General features: G+C 42.0%; 1 protein-coding gene across 5 annotated transcripts in view; it reads right to left on the bottom strand.

The window, feature by feature from the left end:
* Positions 1-13,497, bottom strand: part of dock11 (dedicator of cytokinesis 11) — a 114,725-nt gene that overhangs the window by 40,425 nt on the left and 60,803 nt on the right. For 3 of the 5 annotated variants that reach the window (XM_046329569.1, XM_046329564.1, XM_046329566.1), the window contains 8 exons: positions 11,574-11,687; positions 11,306-11,381; positions 10,607-10,695; positions 8,792-8,812; positions 8,132-8,255; positions 7,476-7,542; positions 4,954-5,001; positions 349-491 (listed from right to left, as the gene is read on the bottom strand). In XM_046329569.1, the coding sequence (XP_046185525.1) occupies positions 349-491; positions 4,954-5,001; positions 7,476-7,542; positions 8,132-8,255; positions 8,792-8,812; positions 10,607-10,695; positions 11,306-11,381; positions 11,574-11,687 (682 nt within the window). The remainder of the gene's footprint in view (positions 1-348; positions 492-4,953; positions 5,002-7,475; positions 7,543-8,131; positions 8,256-8,791; positions 8,813-10,606; positions 10,696-11,305; positions 11,382-11,573; positions 11,688-13,497) is intronic. The other 2 variants (XM_046329565.1, XM_046329568.1) reach the window with 1 other exon arrangement.

Here is a 13,497-nt window from a genome sequence, read left to right as displayed (position 1 = left end):
TCTAAAGCCATGACATCATTTTCTGGAATTTTCCAAGCTGTTTAAAAGGCACAGTCAACTTAGTGCATGTAAACTTCTGACCCACTGGAATTGTGATACTGTGAATTATAAGTGAAATAATCTGTCTGTAAACAATTGTTGGAAAAATGTCTTGTGTCATGCACAAAGTAGATGTCCTAACCGACTTGCTAAAACTATAGTTTGTTAACAAGAAATTTGTGGAGTGGTTGAAAAAACCAGTTTTAATGAGTCCAACCTAAGTGTATGTAAACTTCCGACTTCAACTCTATGTGCAAGCTTACAGTTTGAGAGAGGGAAGTAGGAAGGGATAGCATCATATTCATGTACCTATGTTGAGTGTGAGAGAGGTATCCATGGTGCTGAACTGCTGAAGCCTGCTCTGCATTAGGCCGGCTCTGCAGCGCATCACAGGCATCGTCTGGGACTTCCTGTCTGAAGAGAACAGCTTGGACACCCAGGCATCCTGACTCCTATACATACATGCCGCCCACACACACACACACACACACACACACACACACACACACACACACACACACACACACACACACACACACACACACACACACACACACACACACACACACACACACACACACACACACACACACACACACACACACACACACACACACACACACACACACACACACACACACACACACACTACTATAAGATGGGTGGAGAGAGACAATGACTATGATATAATGTACTGGCAGGGAACACCTAGGTGTCTTGACTAGGGCTGTGGCGGTATATAAAGAAAAGTAGTCTATTTCAGAAGAACAAAATAGTATACTTTGAGTTGTCCTCATGTTAGGTCCTCATCTGGCTATGCCATATGGCTGTGGGCTACACTAGTTCATTTAGCAGACAAGATTTGCATAGAAGTCCATGGCATTATTTTATAGTATGAAGAATACAATTGAATGAAGCTGAATAAAATTGAAAGGATATTTTCTGTGCACATGCGGCTATTCTGTGTTGAGCGGTTAACAAAGAAATAGGCACACTTATATACTTAATTTATAGTTATTAATGTAACTTTATTTATTCCACAAACGTTTGGCTATATGTGTTGATTTTTAATAAATGCATAATGCGACTCTGATTTGAAAAAACGTTGCATGAAAGGCATGAGTTCTGCTTGTTTTTTTTGCACTGGCTATACACACTACACCAGTCACTTATTCACAATTTGACAAGCACTTGATAATGCCTCAAATTTCCTGGCGGCATCCCCTTTGTGTGGCCGTAATGCCCCCGGAAAAAAATCCATGCCTTTTGCGGCCAGTGGCCGTTGTGCCCTGAGGCTGAATATTATAATTCCCTTCTCCCGAGTGCTGCGTGCTCCGAAGCACCTCTCACTCATATGGCACTCCATCACATGATCAGGTCTTTCTCACAGGCTACAAGTGAAGACAGACACATCAGGGACGCAACTGCGCTCGTCCTTATCCAATTCCGAAGTGCATATTAAAGATACTGGAAGTGCCGTCTACATTTACTTTTCGTCAGCCAACAAGATGAGTAAGCCTAACGAACAGCAAAAGCACTAGCAAAAGTTGACCTATTATATTCTGTGCGCAGTCTGGGATAGTTGTCGGATGCGATAGATCCCAAATTAATACAACCACTAGCATCAAAAAAAAACTTTTTACACAATGAGGCTGACGCAACAGATCGAACGTTTAGCTTAAAATGTTGATAAACTATTACCGGTAGGCTATTTTTCACATTATAAGCGCACACTATAAGTGCAAACGTTCCATTAGAAGGAAAACAGCATTATCAAAAGTAACTGCAAATGCGATTATGCATGTAATGCTTTTATTATAAAGGTGCATTTCTATGGAGAAAATTATCTTCCCCAAACTTGGAACTTTACACGCTGCTTATGTATGCCAGTTAGGTTCTACACCAAATCAAATCTAATTTTATTGGTCACATACAGTACACATGGTTAGCAGATGTTATTGCGAGTGAAGCGAAATGCTTGTGCTTCTAGTTCCGACAGTGCAGCAATATCTAACAAGTAATATCTAACAATTCCACAACAAATACCCAATATCACAAATCTAAGTAAAGGAATGGAATAAAAATATATAAATGAGCAATGTCAGAGCGGCATAGACTAAGATGCAATATATAGTATAGAATAAATATGAGATGAGTAATGCATGATATGTGAACATTATTAAAGTGGCATTATTAAAGTGACTAGTGTTCCATTAATTGGCCAATGATTTCAAGTCTGTATGTAGGCAGCAGCCTCTGTGCTAGAGATGACTGTTTAACAGTCTGATGGCCTTGAGATAGGTAGTTGTTGGGGAATGAAAAACAGCTTCTAATACACGCAAATCTAAAGGGGTGAATGAGAATATGTACATAAAAGTATATGAACGAGCGATGGCCGAGCGGCATAGGCACGATGCAGTAGATGGTATAAAATACATGAGTAATGTAAGATGTAAACATTAAATGGCATTATTTAAAGTGCCGTTGTTTGAAGTGACTAGTGATCCATTTATTAAAGTGTCCAGTGATTTGGTTTCAATGTATGGAGCAGCCTCTCTGAGTTAGTGTTTGTTGTTTAGCAGTCTGATGGCCTTGAGATAGAAGCTGTTTCTTAATCTCTCAGTCCCTGCTTTGATGCACCTGTACTGACCTCGCCTTCTGGATGGTAGCAGGGTGAACAGGCAGTGGCTTGGGTGGTTGTTGTACTTGATTATCTTTTTGGCCTTCCTGTGACATCGGGTGCTGTAGGTGTCCTGGAGGGCAGTTAGTTTGCCCCGATGATGCGTTGTGCAGACCGCACCACCCCCTGGAGAGCCCTGTGGTTGTGGGCGGTGCAGTTGCAGTACCAGGCGGTGATACAGCCTGACAGGATGCTCTCAATTGTGCATCTGTAAACGTTTATGAGGGTTTTAGGTGACAAGCCAAATTTCTTCTGCCTCCTGAGGTTGAAGAGGTGCTGTTGCACCTTCTTCAGCACACTGTCTGTGTGGGTGGTCCAATTCAGTTTGTCAGTGATATGTACGCAGAGGAACTTAAAACTTTCCACATTCTCCAATGCTGTCCCGTCGATGTGGATAGGGGGCGATCCCTCTGCTGTTTCCTGAAGTCCAATGTCATATCCTTTGTTTTGTTGACATTGAGTGAGAGGTTATTTTCCTGACACCACACTTATCTCCTCCCTGTAGGCTATCGCGTTGTTGTTGTTGATCAAGCCTACTACTGTTGTGTCGTCTGCAAACTTGATGATTGATTTGGAGAGAGTAAAGTGGATTAATGTGCTCAATTAATGTGCTTAACTTAAGTGATTTGTACACATAAGCTGTGATACAAACCTTGTATCACAGCTTAAGTGACTATAATTAGAAAAAGTTGAGGGAAAAAAGGCATTGTTTCTTGCCTTACGCTGGGCATCATTCACAAGTGATAATATATAATTCACAAGTTAATTGATTTCATCTTGTCTTTACATATATTAATAATCTGTTTGAAATTTGTTTTGATTTAGAATGGACCATTATCATGCACCTGTCTCGAAACAGGGGAAACCAAACTAAAATTAGGCAAAAAGGATAATGGTGGCCAAATGCCAGAGGGGTTGAATCATACAGAGGAGTTACTATGTGTGTGACGTAAGGTTGTAACCTGTATAAAGTGTGTGTGTGCCAAGTCTGGAAAAGTAGTTGTTTTCATGAACCAGCTCGGCTTTTATTATATTGTAATAAAAGTCTATTTGAACTCACAGGCTCTGGTATTTGAGAAATATTACCGACTGAATATTTCCACAACAGCTGCTGCCCCATATACATAGACTTGAAATCACTGGCTACTTTAATAATGGAAGACTAGTCACTTTAATGTTTAAATATTTGCGCTTTACTCATCTCATATGTATACAGTGTATTCTATTCTACTGTATGCCACTCCGACATCGGACGCTGTTTCTTAATCTCTCGGTCCCAGCTCATCCTAATATTTATATATTCCTTCATTCCATTCTTTTACTTTTAGATTGTGTGTATTGTTGTGAATTGTAGATATTACTGCACTGCTGGAGCTAGAAACACAAGCATTTCACTACACCAGCAAAAACATCTGCTAAACATGTGTATGTGTCATAACATTTGATTTGATTTCTAGAAAGGCTGCGCAACATGGGCTCTTGGGCTCTCATGAAGTGTTTTGCATTGATGTCAGAGTGCCAGGCAGTTAGCAAGTTTGATAAGCTACTAATGACTGTCAGCAGCATCAGAGCTTGGAGAAGCCTTCATTTGACTGGCTTAATGACTCGTGACCGCCCGTGTGGCGGCAATACGGTCACTGTAACAGCCCTAGTCTTGACAGAGACACAACAATACACTCCACTGAACTTAAACAACTAGGGAGTTAATGACTCACGTAATGGACTAGCAGGAAACCTAAACCCGATAAACCAGACTCAGAAACACACGTACACCTAAAGATAAGTGTAGATGCATTAACATGTTTTTTTTTTTTTACCTTTATTTAACTAGGCAAGTCAGTTAAGAACAAAATCTTATTTTCAATGACGGCCTAGGAACAGTGGGGTAACTGCCTGTTCATGGGCAGAATGGCAGATTTGTACCTTGTCAGCTCAGGGGTTTGAACCTGCAACCTTCCGGTTACTGGTCCAACGCTCTAACCACTAGGCTACCCTGCTGCTTTACCGCCCATTTATTAGCAATAACAAAAAAAGAATAACAACCTTTGACAACCAAGCCTAAAGATGTGTGGGGGACAATAATTATAATATAATTTATTGGACTAGCGAGGAACCTTAGGTTGGACATCCAAGCATTCTTACTCCTACAAATAGACACAGAGACACAGGTACCATATACCTGTTTAGGACAAACTTAGTAGCACTATATTTTAGTGCTACAAACATCATCCTACCTGCCAATGTTTCTCTTTCCAACGTAACGGAACTGCACCAGGCATGTCCTGAAAGAGATCGACGAGGTCCTGATAAATAACAGTTTCTCATAGATGTTAATTGCAAATAGTCTTGTACATCACATAGTTGATTAGTGGTATGCAAATAGGACAACAACATCAATCACTTGATAAGTGATAGTTATACAGTGGCAAGAAAAAGCATGTGAACCCTTTGGAATTACCTGGATTTCTGCATAAAGTGGTCATAAAATTGGATCTGATCTTCATCTAGGTCACAACAACAGACAAACACAGTCTGCTTAAACTAATAACACACAAACAATTATACGTTTTCATGTCTTTATTGAGCACACCATGTAAACATTCACAGTGCAGGGTGGGAAAAGTATGTGAAGCCTTGGATTTAATAACTGGTTGACCCTCCTTTGGCAGCAATAACCTCAAACGTTTTCTGTAGTTGCTGATCAGACCTTCACAACGGTCAGGAGGACTTTTGGACCTTTCCTCTTTTCAAAACTGTTTCAGTTCAGTATTAATCTTGGGATGTCTAGTGTGAACTGCTCTCTTGCCATAGCATCTCAATCGGGTTGAGGTCAGGACTCTGACTTGGCCACTCCAGAAGGTGTATTTTCTTCTGCTGAAGCCATTCTGTTGTTGATTTACTTCTGTTTTAGGTTGTTGTCCTGTTGCATCACCCAAATTCTGTTGAGCTTCAATTGGCAGACAGATAGCCTAACGTTCCCCTGCAAAATGTCTTGATAAACTTGGGAATTAATTTTTCCGTTGATGATAGCAAGCTGTCCAGGCCCTGAGGCAGCAAAGCAGCCACAAACCATGATGCTCCCTCCAACATGCTTTACAGTTGGGATGAGGTTTTGATGTTGGTGTGCTCTGCCTTTTTTTATCCACACATAGTGTTGTGTATTCCTTCCAAACAACTAAACTGTAGTTTCATCTGTCCACATAATATTTTGCCAGTAGCGCTGGGGAACATCCAGATGCACTTTTGAAAACTTCAGACGTGCAGCAATGTTTTTTTTTGGACAGCAGTGTCTTCTTCCGTGGTGTCCTCCCATGAACACCATTCTTGTTTAGTGTTTTACGTATCGTAGACTTGTCAACAGAGATGTTAGCATGTTCAAGAGATTTCTGTAAGTCTTTAGCTGACACTCTAGGATTCTTCTTAACCTCAGAGCTTTCTGTGCCGTGCTCTTGCAGGACGGCCACTCCTAGTGAGAGTAGCAACAGTGCTGAACTTTCTCCATTTATAGACAATTTGTCTTACCGTGGACTGATGAACGTCAAGGCTTTTAGAGATACTTTTGTAACCCTTTCCAGCTTCATGCAAGTCAACAATTCTTAATCTTAGGTCTTCTGAGATCTCTTTCGTTTGAGGCATGGTTACTATCAGGCAATGCTTCTTGTGAATAGAAAACTCAAATTTTGTGAGTGTTTTTTTATCGGGCAAGGAACTCTAACCAACATCTCCAATCTCGTCTCATTGATTGGACTCCAGGTTAGCTAACTCCTGACTCCAATTAGTTTTTGGAGAAGTCATTAGATGACTAATGCAGAATTTATGCAGAAATCCAGGTAATTCTGAAGGGTTAACATACAGTTCCTTGCAAAAGTATTCATCCCCTTGGCGTTTTTCCTATTTTGTTGCATTACAACCTGTAATCAAACTGGATTTTTATTTGGATTTCATGTAAAGGACATACACAAAATAGTTGAAAGTGAAATGGAAAAAATAACTTGTTTAAAAAAACAATAAAGAAAAAGAAAAGTGGTGCGTGCATACAGTGGGGCAAAAAAGTATTTAGTCAGCCACCGATTGTGCAAGTTCTCCCACTTAAAAAGACGAGGCCTGTAATTTGTATCATAGGTACACTTCAACTATGACAGACAAAATGAGAAGAAAAAAATACAGAAAATTACATTGTAGGATTTTTTATGAATTTATTTGCTGTGTTTAAAAACGATTGCCTGTGCACACGTGCTCACGCACACACACGCACATACCTTATTTTGACATTAACAACTAGTTTAATGGCTAGAGCTCAGGGTTTGTCCTGGGCAGGGTGTATGATCAGGAAAACTTCCTGACTCTAATCCTGCATCCACACAAGCGAATATAACCTATTATATTCTAGTCCTGCATCCACACAGCGAATATAACCTATTATATTCTAGTCCTGCATCCACACAGCGAATATAACCTATTATATTCTAGTCCTGCATCCACACAGCGAATATAACCTATTATATTCTAATCCTGCATCCACACAAGCGAATATAACCTACTATATTCTAATCCTGCATCCACACAGCGAAAATAACCTACTATATTCTAGTCCTGCATCCACACAGCAAATATAACCTATTATATTCTAATCCTGCATCCACACAGCAAATATAACCTACTCTATTCTAATCCTGCATCCACACAGCAAATATAACCTATTATATTCTAGTCCTGCATCCACACAGCGAATATAAGATAATGATCTTGTACTCACTCCAGTAGACTGAGGAAGTTGATGATGTCCTGAGGATTGACCTTGTTCCAGTAGGCCAGCAGGTTGTCTAGAGACAGAGACACAACAGGAGTGGCAGACACTGAGACAGCTTTTGTAGCAGGTCAACAGGCAGAAACAACCAGAAGATTACACAATGACCAGGTCTGCTTCCTAAATTACACCATATTGCCTTTGTAGTGCATTACTTTTGAACAGGCCCTGGCCAAAAGTAGTGCACCAAGTAGCACACTGTCTGCTAAAACCGCACAACAGTCAGAAATTCCACAGATGAGGCCAATGAAAATGTTTGAATACAGGCATAATAATAGGATAGCTATAATATAGGTCAAATGAACACAACACAGGATATACAGTGCATTCATTCAGTGTCTAGGTATGCATCATCAAACCCCAAATAGAGAGAAGTGACTGTGTGGTGCTAACCATAGAGATACTGTAACATATTGCACATACTACAGTATGTCAATTCAGGAAGTACACTGACGTTCCAATTACAATTCTCTTCGATGCTTTTTAATGAGAAAAATGTAGAATTGGAATTTGGTTTACTTTCTGAAATGGCTGGAATGGAAATCAAATTGACCCCAACCTTGGTATGTGTTCTACATGTATTTAATATTGTGTTGCTGACTGACCGTCTGAGACGGTCCTGACGATGTGAAGGAAACACAGAAGCAGTCCTTTGATCTCATAGTGGCCCAGTCTGCCTATGGGAGGGAGAGTAGTACTGCTGCTCATAGTGGAGCCCCGCCGGTGGAGCTGGAGGACAATACACCATAGAGGAAGAAAACATGGTATCAGGAATAGTAGCAGGGAGGGACACCACAGAGTAAGAAAACATGGTATCAGAAACAGTAGCAGGGAGGGACACCACAGAGTAAGAAAACATGGTATCAGAAACAGTGGCAGGGAGGGACACCATAGAGTAAGAAAACATGGTATCAGAAACCGTAGCAGGGAGGGACACCACAGAGTAAGAAAACATGGTATCAGAAACAGTAGCAGGGAGGGACACCACAGAGTAAGAAAACATGGTATCAGAAACCGTAGCAGGGAGGGACACCACAGAGTAAGAAAACATGGTATCAGAAACAGTAGCAGGGAGGGACACCACAGAGTAAGAAAACATGACCTTTTGGTCCCTCCCCTCCGTTAAATACAATCCTAACTATAAACTTTCAACTAAAAACATATATGTGTTATAATTTTGAATAACAAATCTAAATGACCAAACATCAGTATCTGACAGGGAACAAAACTTATATGATATCATGCTCTCCTTGTCTGTCTCTCACCTCAGAGCCCCTTCTGTGGAGCTGTGGGGAGAAACACCACAGAGGAAGAAAACACAGTGGCATTTATTCGTACCACCAAAAAAGAAAGACAATCATTTGAAGCAGTGTTACTTAGTCCTACTATATGACAGGAGTTCAAACTTTTTTGGCCTGTTACCTAATTTTGATATCAAAGCAATTTCGCGACCCCCACTGTAAAAAAGGTGATTTAATCAACAGCCAATGTTAACTTCTTTATTTGGGGCTATGCCAGTGTATTACAAATCAGTCTGGCAGTACTTTCATCTCAAGGAAGCATGGTTTGAAGTAACTGGACAACTTATTTGTATTGCTTTTACATATTTTTAAGGAATTTTTATCTTATTAACACTTTGTTCTAGCTAGATATTTGTGTAGGTAGCTATCAAGTAAACACAATGACTGCATCTGAAGCACACAATGCATACGAAGTTCATGATCTTGATCTATGATCTTCTGTGTAGAAAATAACACCATCATTGCTTTCATTGACAATGTTCTTTTCCTCCCAGTCTGATTTGTGGCCTGGTCCTGTCCACTCTATTCTAAAGAGTCCTGTGGCGGCTTGTGAGCGAGCATTGTACGTGTTCCCGAGACTCTTAGCTTTCAGGATTGGGGTCATAATAGCTTATACTGTAGCTCCAACCGTTCAAAAGTTAGCTCCACGTTTGAAGGGAGAAAACAGAAATCGCTTTTTTTTTTTTATACAACCAAGCGTCACATTTTTTGTTTCTCTCGCGACCCCACTTTCAAATCAGCTGACAACACATGGGGTCGCAACCCCTAGTTTGGGAAAAGCTGCCATATGAGTAAGAAAAAGGATGATTAAAATGACGTCTTATTACTTTTTTAATGTAATCAATTATACTAATCCTCATCTCCATCACAATCCAACATGTTCTACACTGATTATACAAAACATTAAGAACACCTGCTCTTTCCATGACATAGACAGGTGAATCCAGGTGAAAGCTATGATCCCTTATTGATGTCTCTTGTTAAATCCACTTCAATCAGTGTAGATGAAGGAGAGGAGACATGTTAAAGAAGGATTTTTAAGCCTTGAGACACTTGCGACATGGATTGTGTATGTGTGCCATTCAAAGGGTGAATGGGGAAGACAAAAATTGTAAGGGCCTTTGAACATTGTATGGTAGTAGAAGCCAGGCGCACCGGGTTGTGTCAAGAACTGCAACAGTGCTGAGTTTTTCCACGGTCAACAATTTCCTGTGTGAACCAAGAATGGTCCACCACCCAAAGGACATTCAGCCAACTTGACCCAACTGTGGGAAGCATTGGAGTCAACATGGGCCAGCATCCCTGTGGAACACTTTGACACCTTGTAGAGTCCATGCCGCGACAAATTGAGGCTGTTCTGAGGGCAAAACAGGGGGGTGCAACTCAATAGCAGGAAGGTGTTCCTAATGTTTGGTATACAGTGTATATTGCTACAATAAATAATAAAGGCTTGCAAGTGTTGGAGAAATGACCCAAACGAAAAACAACAAATAAGATCTTTTATCAGTTCATATCATGTTTATTTTTTTAACGGAACAGGATGTAGAGCATCATATTCAATTTGACTGTTCTGCTTCGATGTGCTCTACTGAACTTGACTTATGGCGTTCCCTCTGGTCTGTCCCAAATCGCACCCTATTCCCTACATAGTACACTACTTTTGACCAGAGCCCTATGTGCCCTGGTCAAAAGTAGTGCACTATATAGGGAATATGGTGCCATATTCTCTTTTTATTTTTCTTATTTGTATTGGCCCATCCAACACTCTCTGTTTCTTACCTCAGAGCTATCTGGAGTGCTGGGATCCATGAACAGAGATCCTCTGGAGTCCTCCCTCCTCACCAAGTGGCCGTTCTGAGCTACTGGGCCTGGGGAGTACAGAGACACATGTTCACATAGCTTCTCAGATGTTTTTTTGTTTTGGGGGGGGGGGTAACAGTAGTTTAGGCAGCCAAGAGGTTAAAGATGTGGATCAGTAAAGGATTCGGAAAGGTTGCTGGTTCAAGTCCCAGGCCAGGAAATACAGAAGAATGACTACCATTACTGTTGTGGCCTTGAGCATGGCACTAAACCCCAAGAAATATCTATCTAGAGGCGCTAACCCGCGGTTGACACCGTGCCTCTCAGTATGTGTGTGTTGCACAGGTGGCGTCTGAATTGGGGAGGACGGGATGGATGGAATGGTATCAAACACATGGGAACATGTGTTTGATATCCTTTTGTTTACTTACTCCATTCCACACGTTCTGCCCTCACCAGCCTCCTGTGGTGTGTGGGTTTGGGAAAATGGCAGACGGAGAATTTCCGTTCTAACCAAATGGACAATAAAACACCTATTTTACCGCCAGTTCCCAAACAGCAAAGCAAAAATCTGATGGGAAATTACAATTCTAACGTACCCTTATTTATCTTCATGAATAATCTCCTGCACCTACTGTCGGCAGGGGTTAACACATTGAGGACAGACGTCACACTAACCGTGGTCCTTATCGATGGCCGTGCTGGTCCTGCGGCTGTCCATCAAGCCAGTTGATCTCAAGTCATCTCTGGAGCCCTGGAAGAGCACAGGACAACAACAAGGGTAGGTGTCCATTCTATTTCAATTCAGTCAAATCAGCAAATAAACTTCCATTTCAATTCATAATTTTCATCCAAACTCGAAAACGCCAATATATGACTGATATATCATGAGACCAGATAGAGTAAACCAGGACCTCCAGGGGTGGAAGGTAGGTGGGGGACTCACGGTGAAGCCCAGGCCGGGGCTAGAGGTGTGATGCTGGGCAGACAGCTGTTTGAGGTTCTGGTAGAGCAGCTCCAGCAGTGGCAGGTACAGTAGACAGATACGGGCCTGCTGATTCTGACATACAGAGGGGGGTGTAAAAAGTGAATGTCTTTTTCCAACAATCTTTATTGTTGTTCCATTTGCATACACAGTGTGTTGTTAGCACGCCAACAGGATCTGTGTGGTCTATGGAACAGTGAGCTTTAACAAACAGAACAACTGTGTCAACCAAAACAACTATTACCTACTGTATCATTAGAGAGGGGCTATTCAAAAGCTGGGCTTTCTATCAACACAATGCTCCGCTGCCAGCGACTATTTGGATCTAGTGTGGATTTGCATAACCGATTTCTTCTTAGCTTGGGTCTGTGGAAACAGTGAACACTCCTTACTCTAGTTAACTTGTCTAGTTATTCATTTACTAGCCTCTATTTTCCCAAACAGCATTAGCGACTCGGACTGTGTCCCCTGCTGCTCTATGAACACGGTTCATTTCCCTTTATAAAACCTATATTAAAACGTACAGATGTAGGATCTTAATTTGATCACCCGGTTGCAGGAGAACTTTTCTGCAATTCAGGAAATGTTTCACTTGTTGTGTATTTGAAGATTAAAAAGGCTTCTGAATTTTTTCCATCTCTCCCCCCTCACCTTTCTGCTTTACTATTAAATATCCCTTTAGAAACAGCCTATAGCCTTTCATTGTGTTACAGGGTGAAATTTCTTTACCGATAATGAGCTCTCTCTCGCTCTGTCACTCACTCTGTCACTCACGACTGTTGCTCTCACCTTGTACTGGTGTAGCAGTCTGCCTGTCTCTCCCCTCCTCACGTCCCCCCTCCTCAGTCTGTCTCCCCATTCTCAAGTTGTACTGGTGCAGCAGCCTGACTGTCTCCCCCCTCCTCACGTTGTACTGGTGCAGCAGTCTGTCTCCCCCCTCCTCACCTTGTACTGGTGTAGCAGTCTGACTGTCTCCCCCTCCTCACCTTGTACTGGTGTAGCAGTCTGACTCTCTCCCCCTCCTCACGTTGTACTGGTATAGCAGTCTGACTCTCTCCCCCCTCCTCACATTGTACTGGTGTAGCAATCTGACTGTCTCCCTCCTCCTCACGATGTACTGGTGTAGCAGTCTGTCTTCCTCTCCTCCTCATATTCTATTGGTGTAGTGGTCTGACTGTCTCCCCCCTCCTCACCTTGTACTGGTGTAGTGGTCTGTCTCTCTCCTCCTCATATTGTAGTGGTCTGTCTGTCTCTCCTCCTCATTCTATTGGTGTAGCAATCTGACTGTCTCCCTCCTCCTCACGTTGTACTGGTGTAGCAGTCTGTCCGTCTTCCCCCTCCTCACATTGTACTGATGTAGTGGTCTGTCTGCCTGTCTCTCCTCCTCATATTGTATTGGTGTAGTGGTCTGTCTAACTCTCTTCCTCATATTCTATTGGTGTAGTGGTCTGACTGTCTCCCCCTCCTCATATTGTACTGGTGTAGCAGTCTGTCTGTCTCCCCCCTCCTCACATTGTACTGGTGTAGTGGTCTGTCTGCCTGTCTCTCCTCCTCATATTGTATTGGTGTAGTGGTCTGTCTGTCTCTCTTCCTCATATTCTATTGGTGTAGTGGTCTGATCTCCTCCTCCTCACATTGTACTGGTGTAGTGGTCTGTCTGTCTCTCCTCCCTATATTCTATTGGTGTAGTGGTCTGACTGTCTCTCCTCCTCATATTCTATTGGTGTAGTGGTCTGACTGTCTCTCCTCCTCATATTCTATTGGTGTAGCAGTCTGACTGTCTCCCCCCTCCTCACCTTGTACTGGTGTAGCAATCTGACTGTCTCCCTCCTCACGTTGTACTGGTGTAGCAGTCTGTCTGTCTCCCCCCTCCTCACATTGTACT

The sequence above is a fragment of the Oncorhynchus gorbuscha genome, linkage group LG25, assembly GCF_021184085.1.
Source record: "Oncorhynchus gorbuscha isolate QuinsamMale2020 ecotype Even-year linkage group LG25, OgorEven_v1.0, whole genome shotgun sequence".
NCBI lineage: Eukaryota > Metazoa > Chordata > Actinopteri > Salmoniformes > Salmonidae > Oncorhynchus > Oncorhynchus gorbuscha.
Note: the sequence above shows the minus strand (reverse complement) of the source record. Positions and strands in the feature narration are given on the sequence as shown.